Raw genomic sequence first — 18,358 nt, forward strand, 5'->3', positions numbered from 1 at the left:
TTACGATGTGATCACAGGGTGTTGGGGAGTCCATAGAGACTGGGCATGGTGGTTGGGGGTTATGGTCAAGCTTGGATATCAGAGCTTCACTGGCCAGGCCCCCGTGAACAGAAGGTCAGAAACAAAGGAGAGAAAGACGGCTGAGGATAGAGGGGCCCCTCCCCTCCTGACTGCTCTTGGCAAACTCGATCCCCAGAGACCCGCTGCACGCTGCGCCCCCTGGAGGCCACACTGTCTGTTGGACGGGACGGACGTGTTATCTCCTGGCCACTGGGAAACTCGGGGCCTTTGAGCGTCCCCAGCCCGGTGAAGGAAGGGAGTGGGCACCCCTGGGACTCCATGCAGGTCCGCGCCCCTCCCTCCTTCCCAGCCGGCATCCTCAGATGACTGGCAGGCGCCATCCCGGCGCGAAGACAGCAGAACCCGCGTGTCCCTAGCTCCCTGGCTCATACATTAAAGATGCGAAGGCGCCGGGACTGCGGTGCAACAAACATGAAGACAAATTTTTTATCACGAGCGAGAAGATGCCAGGAAATGGGGAGCGCGGGAGAAAAAATGAATTAGGTTTTTATTATGTGTTTTATTATGCTGTACTTGAACAGTATTAGGTGAAAATACAATATATGTCTGAAGCGGCTAGAGGCAGGAGGCGGGAGGGGGCGGGAGAGAGGCTGACAGCCAGCGAGACACAGAGAATCCCTCAGAGAAGCTGGGGATCCCGGAAGCAGCCGGTCCCAGGGGAAGCAAAGGAGCCGCGCCGACCCGGCTCGGCGGACCCAGCTTCCCCCCTCCCATCCCCGGCAGTTAGGGCCAGGACGGGGGCGGAGGTGGTGGTGACTGTATTGAGAGGACAGGGTTAGCGACAGGTACCGCTAGCATATGCTGGAGAGAAGGGAAAGGGCTTGGAAGCTGAAGGGCTGGGGAGCTCACAAACCCGCCTCAGAAGGGAAACTGAGTCACAGAAGGGGAAGAGGTGCGGCTAGGAAAAGCCTGGACGCGCAGGATCAGTGGAGTCAGAGGCCCAGGGATTCATACTTGCTCCTAACATTTCTCCCCTGCAAACGTTGGCCAAAGGCCTTGTAGGCCGGCAGACATTTCGGAGCGCCCGCTTTGTGCCGGGTCCTCGCTTACTGCAGAGTGACTCGGGCTCTCAGACCCCCCTCCCCAAATCCCGCCTACCTCCGGTCACCTCTGAGCAGGTGCGTATCTACGCAGGCCTAACCCGCAGCCGCCCCACTCCCCGCCCCAGCACCGCGCCCCCTCCCCAGGTAAAAGGCGCCCAGGTGAGCCCCGGCCCGGGGGTGGGCGAACCTCCCTCTCACCCTGGAAGCGCCTCCCTCCCTGAGCTCGCCTCTCCGCCCCGGCCGGGCAGCTTCATTAAAGGCCGCCGCCAGCGCCGCGTCTCACCTGCTGCAGCGCCCCTCGCGCTCCGCCAGGGACCGGCTCCTGGCGGTGATGAAGAGGCCCATTAGCCGCTTCCACCTTTAGGGCGGACTGGGCCGCTCTCCCCACCTCCCAATTAGGACATTAGAAACCGTCAACCAAGATTAATAGTTGCCCGGCTCCGGGGCAGGGAGATGAGCCCAGATACCACGGCGGCGCCGCTAGCTCCGCGTGGGCCAACCCGATGCGAGCGAACCTGCCGCCGCTACCCCTCCACTCCGCCTCCTTTGCCGCCCCCTAGGCGCACCTGAGGACCTCGGGTGAGTCCGGCAATGGGGTCGCAAGTGTCAGTGTTCCCTGCTGCGTCTCCGATCTGGGCGAGCCCCAAGGCAAGGCAGGGTCTTGGCTCGTGGGGAAGGAAGGCGCGCCCTCTCCAGGGAAGTCCCCCAGCTTTCCTGCGATTTAGGGACCTCCAACCTTAAACGGTGGACTGACCATTGCTTTCTCCGAGAGGCTTCTTTGACTCCCGCCCTCCCCAAGCCAATTCCTTTTCTTATTTCTGCTCATTGCACCGACATATTTTTCAGCGTATGTGTTATATTTGTGCGATCATATCATTGACGTCTGTGTCGCCCACTGGACTGTGGATTCCAGGGAAAGGGACTATGGTTTTGCTCACCACGGGCTCTGGTGAGTGTTCAGTAATGGTGTATTGAATAATTGAATGGGCAACAGGCTTGTTCCCTGTGTTTTCACTGAACATCTGCTTCCTGTGCAAGCCTTCTTAAACACTCTCATAGCACCTGCATTCTTTCTTCTAACTCATAATTGTAACTTATTATTTCGTGATTATAAATTCAATCCCGCCCCCTTCCAAGACCATAAGCTCCTGGAGGGCAGGCAAAGCTACATTCCCAATACCTGCCAGCAGGGGGCTGGACACTCCGACAGATTATGGTGTCTGAGGGCCCAGGAGCCTTAGGGCTGTTCCAACCACATTCTTTTGAAGACTTTGTGGCCTGGAGAGGCAAAGTGACTTGTCTGAGGTCACACAGCCAGCTAGAAGCAAAGTCAGGATGAAAACGACTGTTCTCTCCCACACACTGATTTTTCTCCAAAGGTCACAACACTTGGGACTCCTAGGAAGCCCCTTATGACTTCTAAAGTTTCCTTTGGTGAGCTTGTGGGTGGTCGGAGGTATCTCTTCCTTTCGCCATGGTGATGACACGGAACTAAGCCTTTTCCCTCTCCTGGGTAAGGGGACAGGAGCTCAGGGATGCTACATACTCTGTGTCAACAGGGGCAAATTCTTTCCATTAAGTATCAACTCTGGTTTCTCTTCCTTGAGTGTAAAACTAGGGGAGCGCCCTCACTCCAACCCTGGAGGGATGTTGACTGTCTCTGGTCACACACCCCCACCCCCCACCCGAGCATTAGGGAAGAATACTGATTTGGGACCAGAAACTGAAGAATGAAGGGAAGTAGAGAGAAGGTGCTAAGGCAGAGTGGGGGGCCTGAGCTCTTCCTCCACCTCCTCACACCCCTGGTGTCACCTCTCTAGAACCCACTTACTCTAGGGGGGAGGAGGCCGGAATGGGTTTGGGGGTGGGGGCAAGATCGATACGTCACTGGGTTTTGATGACCGCAGACTTTCACCTTGCAGATAATGGGGTGAGCGGCGGTAAACTCTCCCTGACAGAGCGGGCTCCCCCGGCCTTAATGAGATAATCAATACTTGTTCTCGGCTTAATTTCCATCTAATTGCTCTTTAACGACGCCGGATAATGGGCCGCCTCCTGTGAGGAGGGAGCTGGCTGGGAATCCGAACCGCCCCGGACTCCCGCCTCTCCTCCCCCGGGCGGGGTGCTCTCGCGCAGGTGGGAAGGGGACGCACGCGCTCGCCGGCGCGATGGAGCTCGCTCCGCGGGCCTCCCTGCTCCGCGCCGCCACCTGCCTGCGGTGCTCTTGGCCCCCAGCGGGGGGCGCTCCAGGCCTTTGATGCGGGATCCTGGCCAAGCCTTCTGTTTCGGGCTCGGGGCCAACACCCGATCGGCCGTGGAACCCCGCGCCTCTTGACAAGCCCTTTCCTCTTTTCCCCTTCCCACTATACAGGGCGGTGGCACCGATGTCTTAGGTAAGATGCTGTGTTTCTGCACCTAGAGAGGGCTCCGACCATGTTTTTCTTTGTGAGGTAGCTTGGCTGCTTTTTGCAAAGGAACCTAGCTGGTCACCGCAGGCCACTTAGGCAAGGTGGGGATGGGAGCAATATGAGGAGGGCTAGGCCCGGTGGCTCAGAGACTCATACTGCCCCCGAGCTCGGAGGGCCACCTGATTCCTAACCAGCACCCCCCACCCCACCCCACCCCACCGCGCCCCATAGCCAGTAAGGTACCTGCCAACATCTGCAGCTCAGACATTAGCTCTAACTTCTCTCACCTCCCACTTGCCTGTGTAAGCACTAGGAGCAGCTGGAGGTTCTCCCCAAGGCCTCTCAAACGTACTGGACTCACAGGGGACCAGCCTTCCTTCACCTTCCCACCCGTTCAGCTTATCTCTCTGGTCTTTCTTGATGCCAACCCTGAAGCACTTTGGCCTCAGATGCCCAGATGCTGTGACCTGTAATGTATCCCGTCACTTCCCCACTTCCTGATCTTCTGCTGTCTGGGCACAAACTCACCTGCATTGCTATAGCTTGGCTCCTGAATAAGGGGTATTTACATTTATAAAACACCTGCTGTAGTTCTTGCTCCAGCTGCAACAACGTCAGGCTGGCAAAAGATACAGTAACAATGTGAGGGTAGTATGTTGGTTAGAATCATGCCTTGGACCTGGGCAGCCCCAGATTCAAGTTTTAGCTCTGCTGCTTACTGGCCAGTGTGACACTGAGCAAGCTTACCTACAGGTTTGAACCTCAGCTTTCTCATCTAAAAGATAAGATTAATAATCCTACCTTACAAGGTTTTGTAAGTTTGAAACAAGCTGATGTATGTAAATTGCTTGACACACTGCCTGGCACACTGTAACCATTTGACATCGTTATTACTGTTACCAAACTCAGGTCCAGCTGCCCATCCCCTTGAGAAGAAAAAAAAAGACCAGAAGTCGATTGGTTGGCGTTAGAAAAGCAGATGTATTCAGCTGAAGGAGATGGTAGGCTATCCCATCTCAAAGATTTAGATTTACTGTGGGGTTTTAAAGGAAGGGTTGAGGGAATGCAACATGGGAGGTGAAAAGCAGGAGAGAAGGAAACATGAGCTACAAGGGGTCCGTGTCTATGAGTCAGGTACAAGGTCTCGCCAAGGCTTCATCTGGTTTCTGTTCTCATCTTCGCTGTTATCTCAGAGCCCTGCAAGATTTTGATTTGCTCCAGTGCAGAATCATCTTTTCTGCAGTCTTTTGTGTGGTTTTGCTTTGCAGAGCTCTGGTTGACTTGGCTGGTGCCCAAGGTCAGCTTCCAGTCATTTGACCTTAATCACTTCTCAAAACTCTGAGCCTCAAAGAAAGAACTGTTAGCTTTGCAAAGTACTGATTAGCTTCTCAGCCTTGTTCTCCTATATAGCAAGCAAGATAAGAAAGTCAGGGGATGAGAAGAAAGACTGTAGAGGGAAAAAAACTGTCCTTTTAAAAATCCCCTCCCCCCTTTTGCAGCTCAAGCAGTTTTAGGTCCCAACATGGCTTCAGTCCTGCTCACTCCAACATTATTATTGCTCCACGTTAGAGCTGAAGAAACCATCTAGTTCAAGGAACATAAACTCAAAGGCTATAGGGGCAGGCAGGAATCTTAAATGAGGGAAGCAGGCCAGGACAGGGCTGTGGTGAGCTGGAGAGAGCCAGCTCTTTCTAAAATAGCAGCCAGCACTCACTTTCAATTATTGCTGGGTGGACCAGATTCCTCATTTTTGTTTGTTGTTTGTTTTCACAACAATCTGGCAGCATCAGCAGCTCAGATATTAGCTTTAACTTTTCTTACCTCCCACTCCCTATCTTAGCACTAGGAGCAGCTGGGGATTCTCCTGAAGGCCTCTCTGAATATCCTGGCCTGACAATTCTGGTCCCAAACTTCTAGATTTTTATATAAAATTTCTCAATGTTTAAATATTGGCAATTCAGTAAAAAATTAAAAACACTGTGCCAAATACAACATGTCTGAAGGCTGAATTCACCCTAATTTCTCAGAAGAAAGAGGTTCAGGTGGGTCATAAGTGCTGACAAAGCTGGAAGCCTGGATTCTAGGTCAAATAAAAACTTCTCCTAGGAGGCCCTCTTTAGCTGCCACCCACTGCAGATCCCATCCCCTTTGCAGATAGTGCCTGGTGGGTGGGCCAGTGTTAGCACTTGGCGGCTCCAGAAGGCACAAGACCTGGGTCACACAGCAGCCTTGTCTCTTGTGACACATCCAAATTCTTTTAAAATGTTGTAGAGAGGAGCTTGACAACAAGTCGAGTCCTCAGGCCCAGGAGATCTCAAGCCCAATTTAGAGCCCCATATTTCAACACACTTCTTGAGCTCATCAACTTCAGTGTGATTCTACTCAGTAAATTCCCCACTTGCATCCCCCTAATCAAGGGGACAGAGCCAGCAGGAGGTTTGCCAGGCGTAGTTCATTACCTCTCTCTCTGTACCTTACCCTTGAGGAAAGTAACAGAAAAGGCACAAAGGAATCTGGGGTTTTGCGAGGCTGAGTACGTTAACATGTAAGGCTTATGAACTTTGGAACATGCTCAGCATTCTACTAATCATATTCTGATGCTCTACTGGGACCTGAGATTCTCCATGTGGTTTGGTTGCCTAACAGCCAAGTAGTTCCTGGTTGACTAATTAGTCCTCTTTATTTCCTATCAGCCCTTGAGAAAGCATCTACTGTTTTTTGCTGGAGTTCTGAGCATACCTTTACCAGGTTCTTCCTTGGTTTCAGCGAATTGGTCAGCTCAGGGGAGTCTTGAATGTCAACCTATTTTCCTACTCTCCACAGAAGCCAGCAGTAGACTCTGTTATGTCCTAAGAGCAAAAGTTGCAAGTTGGATGTGAGCAAGGATATTGTTACAAACAAATGTGGTTTTGGGGCCCAAGATCTCTTCCTGGTCCATATGGTCTGGACAGGCTCTCAGGAAGATGGCCTTCTCTTTACGGGGGTTGTCTTAGTTTTGGTTCCTCAGAAAGCAGATCCTGAGGCAAAGATTTGGGTACAAGTAGTATATTTGGGAGATTATCCCAGAAAATACCGTGAGAGAGAAGGGAAGTGAGATAGGGGAGGAAAGCTAAACAAAGTGTGCATTAATAGGTGGGTTACCATGAGGGCAATGGTGCTCAATCTCACTGGAGACCTTCTGCAAAACTGTACAGAATATACCTCAGAATTATCCCACTGAAAGGAATGGAAACAGGGGTATTTTTCCTCCAACTTTGTCACTCATTGGCTGTGCTTTGCTCCTGAGTTGCTAACTCCGTGGCATTTCTAGTCCGCCTTGTAGGCCAGCCAAGCTCACTCTGGGGGCCAGAGAACTCCTTCAGGCAGAGAGATCCTTGAGATTGTACAGGAACGGTCTGTAGGTAACCTTTGGTGAGCTGAAGGGAAATGAGTGGGGCATTGATTGTATCTGCTAGGGGAGATTCATGGCCCAGGGTGTCCACTCCTTGGCAATTTGATTAATTCTTGTTGAACACATCACCCAAGCAGAATCAGTAAAAGATTTCCCTGAGATTGGATATACTGATGCTTTTTCTGGGAACCATAAGTATGATGCAGGCTGGAGCTGTCTATGGCTTTCTCCCCTGGCTGCTTGAAATAAAATACTAGAAGTGGATTAAGCAGTTTGGATATGCTGGAGTGAGGCTAAGGAGAAAGATCTGAGACAGAGATAGAAATGTGGGAATCTGGTGGAAAGAATGAGGAATCACTGTAGAGTTGCCAGCAGAAAGTTAGCTCATTGGCCTCACAGAAAATTGTCTCCAAGTAAAAAGTGGATGTGGATGAGACCAAATTTTTCCTTTTGAGTGTGCTATAATGAAACGTGGACTTCAAACAGTGACCCTGGGATGCTACCCATGCCCACAGCTTCCCTAACAGGTAGATGTGGAGTGTGTAAATGTGTGAGTGTTTAGCTACAACAATTAGCTGCCTTTCCCATCACTGACTTTTAATAATACTAATTTAAAAGCAACATATACATTAAATGACATTTTGTCTAGTATTATAGATTCTACTAGCTCTAGTTTGTCATACCCCAGAAAACCCATTTACTCACCTCATGGTTATATAAACCTATACATGTGATAAAATTTCAATTATGCACACACACACGAGTTATGTAAAAGCCTGTGAAATACGAATAAGTTCCACCGTTTAGTTAATAGTACTGAAATAATGCCAACTTCCTGGTTTTGATAATTATACTACGGTTTTATATGATGTTATCAGTGGGGAAGGCTGGGTGAAGTATGTCAGAACTTTCTGTGCTATTTTTGCAACTCTGAAACTCTAACCTTATTTCAAAATAAAAGATGTGTGTGTTTTTTTTTTTTTTAAAGATGACCAGTAAGGGGATCTTAACCCTTGACTTGGTGTTGTCAGCACCACACTCTCCCAGTGAGCTAACCGGCCATCCCTATATGGGACCCGAACCCGTGGCCTTGGTGTTATCAGCACCACACTCTCCCGAGTGAGCCATGGGCTGGCCCGTGTGTTTTTAATCTAAAGGAGAAAACCCTTGCAGAACTGGCCATCTTAAAATCTTAGACTCTAAAATTTTTACCTAATGACTGAAATTAAAGACTGACAATACCAAGTGTTGACAAGAATGTGGCATAATGCAAATTCTCATAAAATACTGGTGACTACGTAAAGTGATACAGTCACTTTGGAAAAAAGATTTGGTAATATCTACCAATATTTAATGTATGCATATCACAAGAAGCAGTAATTCCCCTCCTAGGCATGTCTCAATTTATATAAATGTCAAAACCAGGTACAATTAAAGTATAGAGTTAGAAGTGGTTATGTAGGAAAAAAAAGTGGTTATGTAGGAGAAGAGAAGAAATGATGATTGGGGGGCTTGATGGGGGATTCTGGGGGTGTTAGCAACTTCCTATTTCTTGACCTACATGATGATCATGAGTGTTCATTTTGTAATAATTAACTGAGCTATATATCTATTTTGTGCACTTTTCTGCTTGTCTGTTATACCTCATAATGAAAAAAAGCTAAAAGCAAGAAGAATAAGAAATGTAGAAAGTCTACATATAGAGTGATGTAAACATCTATTATACAAAATTTGGCCAAGTCATCAGGTTAGATGGAGCTTCAGTCTCCATCTCAAAGGTGGATGGGATACTGCAGGTCGGGGGAGTTTTCTCCTGAGATATAGGAAGACAGGTAAACTGGGGAAATCTTTGACCTGATTTCTTTATATACGTCTTAAAGCTCATTCGGCTTGCCTTAATGCCTAGTTATTCCAGAGAGCCAGTTCCTTAGTTTTGTAACATTACTTGTAGCTGTATTACAATGTTTATCTTCCTACCTGGCTGTCCCAACTTACTACTTTATCTCGATATTTTATCTATAAAAATGGCCTCTACTTTATAATTATGAAAAATAATTTTACAAAATAAATAGTGATCATTATACTCAGCCACTACACAGTCTCACTCCAAATTCTCTGAGGGTGTTTATTCATGATATATATGATAAATATTTACACAGTTGTGATCAGTATCCATATTCAAGGGTACTTCAAAAAGTTCATGGAAAGATTTGTTTTACCTTTTAATTCCATTTTTCCATGAACTTTTTAAAGTACCCTCGTATTTCTCTTCTTTTAACCTTATTTTCCTACATGCATTTTTCACTGTTTCCTATACATATTTTTCACTTTGACTGAGTTCACCTATTTTTCATAGCAGGTAGCTGCAAAGTATTCCATCTCAATTATCTATGTTGAGCCTTTTTTTTATTTAACTGATTCTAATATGCACAGGAATCTATGCCTCTGTGTATCCATCTCTAATAGGCCAATATGGACCACCTGTTTTACTTCTGCTTCTTCCTTGAAGTTACAATCCCACTATTTTCATCAGCTAAGTCAAACAGGTTTCATGAGGTGACAGGTTAGAATATGTGGGTCCTCCCGTGTGATTTTTTTTACCAAGTTACAGACTGACTCTTTATGCCTTGTTTCATCTTATGTTGTTCATTCGTATAGGGACCTTTTCATTGTCATTATATTTCACAGTTATTTCACGGGTCAGTAACTGAAAGAAAGTGAAAATATAATTTGTGAACTCCAGGCTATGATTCAGAGGGGAAAGCAAACCACATTCTGTACCTCATTCCTTCTTCAGTATAAGCATCTGCAGTAAAGGGGGAAAAAGTGGTGGAACCATTTATTCTTCAACAAATTTAACTTCACTTTCTTCATCTGAATCGAGTTTCCCTCCTATAGATACAAAGGATGCTGCCACCTGGCTTCTCTCCATGCAGTATTCACACCGTATGGACTGGAGAATTCTTTTCCTTTGGCCCAACAGTTTTGCACGAATCCGATCAAACCGAGTCAGCATTTTCGAAGAATAAATATGCAAAATCTTTTGCTATTTCTTTACTACTTGTGATAAACATAGATGTTACTGAACGTGTCTTGCAGTCTTAATGGATAGAGCATCAGATGATGAGGATCTGGGAACATATCTAGACTTTCAAATTGTATCTTACATAAACAACTCCCTTTTTAGAAAAAAAAATTTTTTTTTTTTTACAATATATGGCGTTTTCCTGGAACAAAATCTCTACCCAAAAGTATAGCCAACAACTTTGGTGCCTACTGTATGCACGGTCATGTTGTCGTCACCAGATGCAAGCCCACCAGAGGGCACTCGTTCCCTGTCTATCTAATCTCCATCAGCGACTCAGAAAAAGTCTTTCACATTCAATCCACAATATTTACCAACAATTTACTGTGCCGCCAGGTGCGGAACTAGGTTCACAAGATAAAGTGATGAGTTAGGCACGAGTCCTACCACCAGAGGCTCAGAGCGTAGCAAAGACTGAACGTAAACAACACGCTACAATAAAGCGGGATAAGAGAAGTTTCTGGTTCCGTGGAGTTTGTTGTCGAAATACCGAAATACCGGCCCCAGGTTTTAGAAGCCCGTAGCAATTCATTAAGAGATCCGGGCCTGCTTCCTTTCGGTATCCCGTACAACGATCTCCGTCCCCAAAGTGTTTTGTCAGAGCCAGGGACCTCCCCTTGGGTGCCTCCATTCATCAGCTCCGCCAAGTCCTCCTTGACAGCCTTTTCCAGGGCTTCTTGCGGTTCTCCGACAGTTCACTTCTGCCCCAGGCCGACATTTCAGTTGCCCTCAAGGCCAAGGACAAGGGATTGCTCACAATTACTGTATCAGCCAAAGCTGGCTCCGCCCATTCTTTTTCCAGTTTAAAACCCGCGGGCTTTTCCTGTTCTGAATTCCTAGATTTCCTGTTCTAAATCTCGCGACAGTTGCGAGACCTCGCGTGAAATTAGCTCCACGTCCCCCTTAAGTTCGAGACCTGGGTAACGGTGTATCTGCCCTCGCTCACCTCATCGTAACCTCTCTGGCCGAGAGCGGCTTCTGCACGGCTCGGGAACCCCTAGGTGAGAGGGCTTGGCCAAGTTCAGGTGCGCTCCTGCGGGAACGGCCCCAGCCGCCCCCCGGAGCTTGAGTCTCCGGGGCTCCAGTGCGCATGCGGAGCCGACCCCGCTGGGCGGTTCACGCCTTCTGGGCGGAGCCCAAGTACCGCCCCCTCCCTGATTGCAAACCACGGTTTGCGCTCCCTGTAAACTTGAGTACAATGCTTCCACTTCGGTAAGCCACTCTGAGCAAGCTGGGGTGGGGCCTGGCGGACCCGGGTTTGGCGGGCGGGCCCCCAGGAATGCTCTCGTCCCCGCCCCCAGCCCAAAGTGCCACGGTGGCGCTGGTGGCGGCCGCGAGACTGAATGCCTCCGGCCCTGCCAGCCTCGCAAGCATAACCTGTAATCCCGACCTGGAGCGACGCCCGTCCGGGAGGCGCTCCGCCTGCCCCTTCCTGCGGCCGCTAGTCGGCTCCGACCTCTAATCACCCGGCTCATCCGCGGGTTGAAGCACCTGCCGGATGTGGGGAGGGAGAAAGAGGCCAGGTGTGGGAAGGCAGATGTAAGCGCCGAGTCTCTGGTCCGCGCCTCGGTGGGGACACCGGCTGGGCAAGCCTGCAGTTGCCCCCGGGAAGCCGGCTGTAGGCTTCGGGGAGACGACGTTGGTTGGCCCTGCCCTCCAGGAGCATCCAGACATCGACATAAAATAACTTTGCACCGGTTTCTACCGCCTCTACATTAAGCAGCTGCTCTAGCCGACCCCAGGGTCTGTGAAGTCAGATGGCACAGGGCCTCGCCGTTCAGCCAACACTGAGCTTTCCAAACACCCCTACCCCCACTCTCTTTCCCCGTCCTCACACCCCTCCTCCTCTCCCAGCTTCGGTGTCTGGTTACGGCCTCTCTGCTCTCATTGTGACTTTGGGCCAGGCTTGGGGGAAATGGCCTGGGAGGGTCCCGTGCGGCCGCATAAAATTGGCAGCCTCAGAACTAGGGGGAAGGCGGGTGTGCAACGTCGACGGGCGGGGAGAGGGGACGGAGGAGCTGTTCTCTGAATCTAAATCCGTGGGCACTCCACGAGATCCCCAGGCCGCAGAGGGGGCCGACGGGCCCAGCCGACTGTGAGCTTCTGCTTGCTTTCCCCTGCCTGCTGTTTCGGACTGGAGCTACAGCTGTTCCTCATGGCCTAGTTCCGGACACTAGGTGAGCGCCCTGGGGGCCCCCCGCTGACCGCCCCCCGACCCCCCGACCCCCCGACCCCCCGACCCCCCGACCCTTGCCCCCCCCATTAACAACTTCTTCCGGAGCCTTCCGTTCCCATCCATCTCGGGTTGGAGCATTAGAGCTGGATGGTGTGTGGAGGGGCTGCTGGTGGAGTTGGTTTGTGAGGGGCGCACTTTAGCTTATCGCCCCTTCCTCTAACCTCTTCTCACTCCCCAACCCAAGAACAGCTCCATCATTGCTAACCGGCATGACTGGATAACCGCTAGAGGGTCACTAGACCTCTTTGGGTGTAGCTGGAGGTGTCTACGTGTCTCCGAGGTAGCAAGGGAGAAGGCAATGCTAGGGGTCAAGCTTTGGTACAAAGAGCAGTGATGTTGGTCTCTCAGCATAGGCATTGTTCTGACCTGCTGACCTGGCTTCCCTCCCTGGCAGGGTGCCACGAACGCGCTGATGCCCCGAGCGCTCGCAGGGCCTCCAGCTAACCATGCCGCAGCCGCTCTCAACCGCACTGGCGCGGCCCCTGCTAGTGCTGCTGCTGGTGGTGCAGACGCCGCCCCTGACCAGCGCAAGGCCGTCCCCAGGTCCCGACTACCTGCGGCGCGGCTGGCTGCGGCTGCTAGCGGAGGGCGAAGGCTGCGCTCCCTGCCGGCCAGAAGAGTGCGCCGCGCCGCGGGGCTGCCTGGCGGGCTGGGTGCACGACGCGTGCGGCTGCTGCTGGGAATGCGCCAACCTTGAGGGCCAGCTCTGCGACCTGGACCCCAGTGCTCATTTCTACGGGCGCTGCGGCGAGCAGCTTGAATGCAGGTTGGACGCAGGCGGTGACCTGAGCCGGGGAGAGGTGCCGGAGCCTCTGTGTGCCTGCCGCTCGCAGCGCCCGCTCTGCGGTTCCAATGGCCGCACCTACGCCCAGATCTGCCGCCTGCAGGAGGCAGCCCGCGCTCGGCCCGACGCCAACCTCACTGTGGCGCACCCAGGGCCCTGCGAAGCGGGTATGCACGGTCCGGGGCCCCTACTCCCAGCACTTGGGCTTCCCCGAGGGCGTTGGTTTCTGGCCAGCGAAGCAAAAAAGATGAAGCCAGGGAGGTCTCGAGTCCAGTTTAAGACCCTGACCCTGCTGTCGCTGCTGGTCATTAGAGGCCGCCTCCTGAAGATGCGGGTCCCGAGCTTTGTCGTAAACTGCGTGCGCTGAGCCGCGTGAAAGCTCCAGACCCTGCTGGCAGGGACCGACCTCTCAGACAGCAGGCACATAGCCAATGGTTGGCTCAAAATTGAAAGAATCAAGAAAACCCCAAACTTTGCCCAAACCGCTGGAGGCCAGGCAGCGAGACGGGTTCTTGTGAAATGCAATCAGGTTTCATCTGGGCATATTCTTTGAGCAGTCTGTTAACCCAGTCTCCTGGCCTCTCTCCTTTCTCCTGCGTTTAGGGATTAGTAAAAAAGCGGAGGGGGGGCGAAGTGTTCTTCTAGCTCTCCCTCCCCACATCCTTGGGGACTGGGGCCATTCAAGCCTCGAGTTTTCTTTGGCAGGTTTAGTCACTTTCATTTCCTGTCCCCCTGCTCGGGGTCTGGCTTGGCTGGGGTGGCTAGGAAAACACACCCTGCAGGGGTCCCAACAATTTGCCTACTTCTCCAGGATTCCTGCCTGCCACCCAGGTCTGGTTTGGTTTCAGGTTCTCCGCCTTTGCCTCTGGACCCCCCAAGGGGTCGGGTGGAGGAAGGGCTGCTCTTTGGTCCTTTGGGAACTGGGCCTGTTTAGAAAAGAAGGAAGGTGGGAGGGAGGTGTTGGTTACAAGCACAACAGGAAAAGGGCCTGGAAGGGTGCGATGAGGACAGGGGAGCAGTCAGGGACAGAGTGTCACTGCCAAGCTAAGGTTGGGTCTGTGTGCTTGTCTGTGCATCGTGTCTGCACGGTGCTCTGTGTGCATGTACATCCCCGTATCCGAGTTTGTACCGTGTGCACCTGCATCTACATTTGTATGTGTCTGTGTACATGTCATGTTTTGCTTATGTATATGTATTTACCTCAGCATATTGGGTTCTGCCACAAACATGTCTACGATAATTTGTATATATCATGTCCTTGCTGGGCTGGATATGCCATCCTTTTCTCAGGCCTTCCACCTCCACCCCCAGAGCCCCAGATCGTGTCGCACCCATACGACATTTGGAATGTGACAGGGCAGGATGTGATCTTTGGCTGTGAGGTGTTCGCCTACCCCATGGCTTCCATTGAGTGGAGGAAGGATGGTTTGGACATCCAGCTGCCAGGGGATGACCCCCACATCTCTGTGCAGGTAGAGACAGAGCAGAGGCTTCCCTCAGGCAGCCCAGGGACCCCCAGAAGGACCCTGCTGACTCCTCATGTGGCTCCAGTTTAGGGGTGGACCCCAGAGGTTTGAGGTGACCGGCTGGCTGCAGATACAGGCTGTGCGTCCCAGTGATGAGGGCACCTACCGCTGCCTTGCCCGCAATGCCCTGGGGCAGGTCGAGGCCACTGCTAGTCTGACTGTGCTCACACCAGGTAAGAAGGAGCCCTGAGCTCTGGGGGGCTGGGAAGATAGTATTGGATTAGGTCCTTGAGTGTATGTGTAAGAAACAGTCCACATGTGTATGTGCATGTGGGTGTGCACACACAAGCATAGCCTTCCCACAGACTGGGACATGTGGGCACCGACAGCCCCTCTCTCTTGTTCTTTCTCCTTTGCCCATGTGTGTTTGCAGACCAGCTGAACTCCACAGGCATCCCCCAGCTGCAATCACTGAACCTGGTTCCTGAGGAAGAGACTGAGAGTGAAGAGAGTGATTACTACTAGGTCCAGAGCTCTGGCTCATGGGGGTGGGTGGGTGGGTGAATGGGTATAGTGCTCATCCCTGCTCTTGAGAAAGCCTGGGAAGGGAGAGCAGGGTCCCTTCATGGATCACTTTAATGCTTTCACTAGGGGCTACTCATGATGGTGGAGGTAGGGGACAGATGAAAGTTGGCGGAGCATAGAGAGAGGCAGAGACTAGGAGAGGTAGGATGCAAAGGGGCCTGTTCAGGAACTGCTCTGGCCAGTAATATCTGCAACCTAGACCAGCCAGGCAGAAGGCAACATGGGGGCTGGGGTGGGGGCTGAAGCATACACAAAGATGTGCAGACACCAGGATCTTCTTCTTTCTGGCAGCCCTCCCTCTGGCCCTGCTCAGCCACTCTCTCTTAACTGCCCTTCCCCACAAACCCTGGTTTCTGCTATTATTTTTCTGGTCCCCAACCTTTGCCTAGCCTGTTCACCCTTCCTCAAAACTTATCTTCCAGAAGTTTTCCCTCTCTCCTAAGTCCCAGTTGCACTTATTAACTGCAGTCATCTTTGCTGTTTGCTGTCTTTTGTACAGGGGGGCACAGTAGAGCATGGCTTAGTTCAGTGCAGTAAGATTGGTGAGGCGAGCTCTGTGTCTTATACCACCTTGTATTGGACAAAGCCTAGCACAGGACTAGGCACACTAGGCACCAATAAAGATTTATAAACAAACTGAGCCACACAGATGCACGGACATTTTATGCATATGTGCACATGAAGACTGGATGTCCCAGAGAGGCCTCCCGCACTAATAGGACTCTGACTTCCGGAAGCCACGGGTCCTGCTCTCAAGCACATGCCTGCCATGTGTACAGAGAGAAGGCCTTGGCTCTGGCCTACACTGCCCTCTAGGGAGGGAGGCTGGAGCTGTCTGGTTGTAGGGACTGTCCTCCTAGTCTGCTCTCCATTGGAGCTGCTATAGAGAGAGATTATCTGTCCCTCTGTTCATCTTGCTCTGGTCTCCTCCCCAGGCAGGGTGGGAAACCAGGTCTATGTGGATAGGACCTCAATATGAAATCATAAACTGGATAGAGGAGGAGAGAAGTTTGACTACCTGTGTGGGCCACACTCTTCCCCAGCTTCCATAGGAATCTACCCATTTCCCAGCTGAAAAAAGCCATGGTAAGCCTGTTTCCTGTCTGCCCCAATTGTGACCTGTTCTATCTGGCTTGGGTCCTTCACAGAACCTCACTCTTTGGCTGCCCGAATCTCTCCTCACATTCTCCTTACCTAGCCCGGGGACACTGGTGAGGCGCACTGTTTATTTGAATGATTAAAGGAGAGAATGAAAGCATAAGTCAGCGAGGCCAAAACGCTGTGTGTGGACGGCGACGGCTTCCTACGCGCCTGGGCTCCGCCCGGAGGTTGGCGCCACTGCAGGAGGGACTGCTCTTGGTTCGGCGTCTGAGTTTGTCCTCTGGGGCCCAATGCGCGGAGCCTGGCCTCCTGGGAGGGGCGTGGTCCTGAACCCTAACCCCGGGGCTTGGCCGCCCCTCCCGCGGCCACGCACTACTCCATCTGCTGCCGCCTTGCCCCGGGCCCCTAAGCCACAGGACGATTCTCATTGCCGAAGCCTGGCTTGAGCCGGTGGCCCCGGAGCCGCGCACAACAGCGCTGGCGGGTTGGATACAAAGCAAACTCCAAAGCGACTGCGGAAGCAGGAGCAGGGGTATGGGCTGGAGGGGGACGTGCTGTTCTGCATCGGGACCAGAGGAAGGTCGGATCCGCGCTGAAAGAGAGCCCGGTCGAGGGCGCCCCCTGCGAGCGCATCGATGCTACCATGCCCGCTGAGGAGCAAAGGCTCCACGCCCAAAGCCCCACCCACCCGGAGAGGGTCACCAGGGTTCCAGGGAATCCCTACTCCTTAATCGCGTTTGCAGACTTTGTAGGATGTTCGGGAGCAGCCTCCTTGCAGCCTCAGTTTCCCCGTCCGCCGCCCTGCTGGTTCAGGCCTCACAGCCTGGAATGAGAGGAACCCCCGCTGCCCACCGCCCCCCACCCTCCCCTTACCCTTCCTCTGCTGCAGCGGACCGGCTTTAATAACGTCGCTAGAAAGTGACACGCGATTTATTATTAAAGTAATGCGGGCGCGGGGACGGGAAAAGTTTAATAAACGCGCTGGGATGCCGAGGATTATTCACCGCAAATAAATGAGAGAGCGCGGGCTGCGTTTTAATAAATAATTTCCCGCTGCTCCCGGGGGAGGGGGGAGGAGAAGGGAGGGGGAGGGGACGCGGAGCCGCTGACGGAACTTTCGGCTTTGCCTCTCCACGGCCTTCCAGGCTTTCCCCGCGTGTTTCTTTCTTACTTTCTTTTTTTTTTTTTTTTTTTAAGACGACCGGTAAGAGGATCTTAACCCCTGACTTGGTGTTGTCAGCACCACGCTCACCCAGTGAGCTTAACCGGCCATCCCTATATAGGATCCGAACCCGTGGCCTTGGTGTTATCAGCACCGCACTCTCCAGAGTGAGCCACGGGCCAGCCCTATATAGGGATCCGAACCCGTGGCCTTAGTGTTATAAGCACCACACTCTCCCGAGTGAGCCACAGGCCTGCCCCTCCCCGCGTTTTTCGTCCTAGGTCGCTCACAACCGAGATGTGAGGTTCCAGGAGAGCCGGCCAGGAGCAGCGCCGGCCTGGGAGGCGGGAGAGGCTCTGTCCCACCCTACCCCCAACTCCAGGATTTTAAGTAGTTTGCGTAAGACGTAGTGAAAGTGCTTCCTTCCGGCTCCGACCCGGAGAGCGTCAAGAACCGGAAGGGGCAGGAAAGGTTAATCGAGACCAGCCCCTCCCAAGCCGAAGGGCCCAGGCCTCAGGGCCGAGCCATTGTCCTCCCTGCTTTTAGCTGGGTGTCCTTCTCGCCACCATCCCGGGCAGGGTGTGAGGAGTAAGCCAAAGCGAGTTGTGTGCCCAAGTGTGTGGGTGCCGCGTGTGTGCAGATAACCCTGACTCTGACTCCCTCCTCGGGCCGTGGTTGGCGATCGTGGGGCCGCTGCGTCTGGCTGTTCGTCACTGCGAAGCCTTCGAAGAAGGATCCTTCGGCCGCGCTGGTCTGAACCGAGGGTGTCCGGGCGAAGCCCAACCGCTGGCTCGCTGGTACACGGGGGTCGATTTGAGTACTGAGCAGAACTGGAGCCCCAGGGGGGAGACCGCACCTCCAGCATTAGCCTGGAGGCCCAAGAAGATGAACCCGACTTGGAGAGGACCGAGATTGCAGATTCTGGGGCCTAGGACACGCTCGCCGCGCTGGTAGTGGTGGGAAGAGCGCCAGGGGTACACCCGGCTCCACAAGTTTTGTGCCTTGGTGGAAAGAGG

The 18,358-nt window shown here is 52.4% G+C and overlaps 1 protein-coding gene across 1 annotated transcript; it reads left to right on the forward strand.

The window, feature by feature from the left end:
- The first annotated feature begins 12,656 nt into the window (after positions 1-12,656).
- On the forward strand, positions 12,657-15,019 carry KAZALD1 (Kazal type serine peptidase inhibitor domain 1). Its single transcript, XM_063103280.1, is given in 5 exon segments — positions 12,657-12,698; positions 12,700-13,195; positions 14,340-14,500; positions 14,580-14,727; positions 14,928-15,019. Coding segments are annotated over 5 exon segments (939 nt in total).
- Positions 15,020-18,358: the final 3,339 nt, after the last annotated feature.

Source organism: Cynocephalus volans, chromosome 7, assembly GCF_027409185.1.
Source record: "Cynocephalus volans isolate mCynVol1 chromosome 7, mCynVol1.pri, whole genome shotgun sequence".
In the NCBI taxonomy this organism is placed as follows: Eukaryota; Metazoa; Chordata; class Mammalia; order Dermoptera; family Cynocephalidae; genus Cynocephalus; species Cynocephalus volans.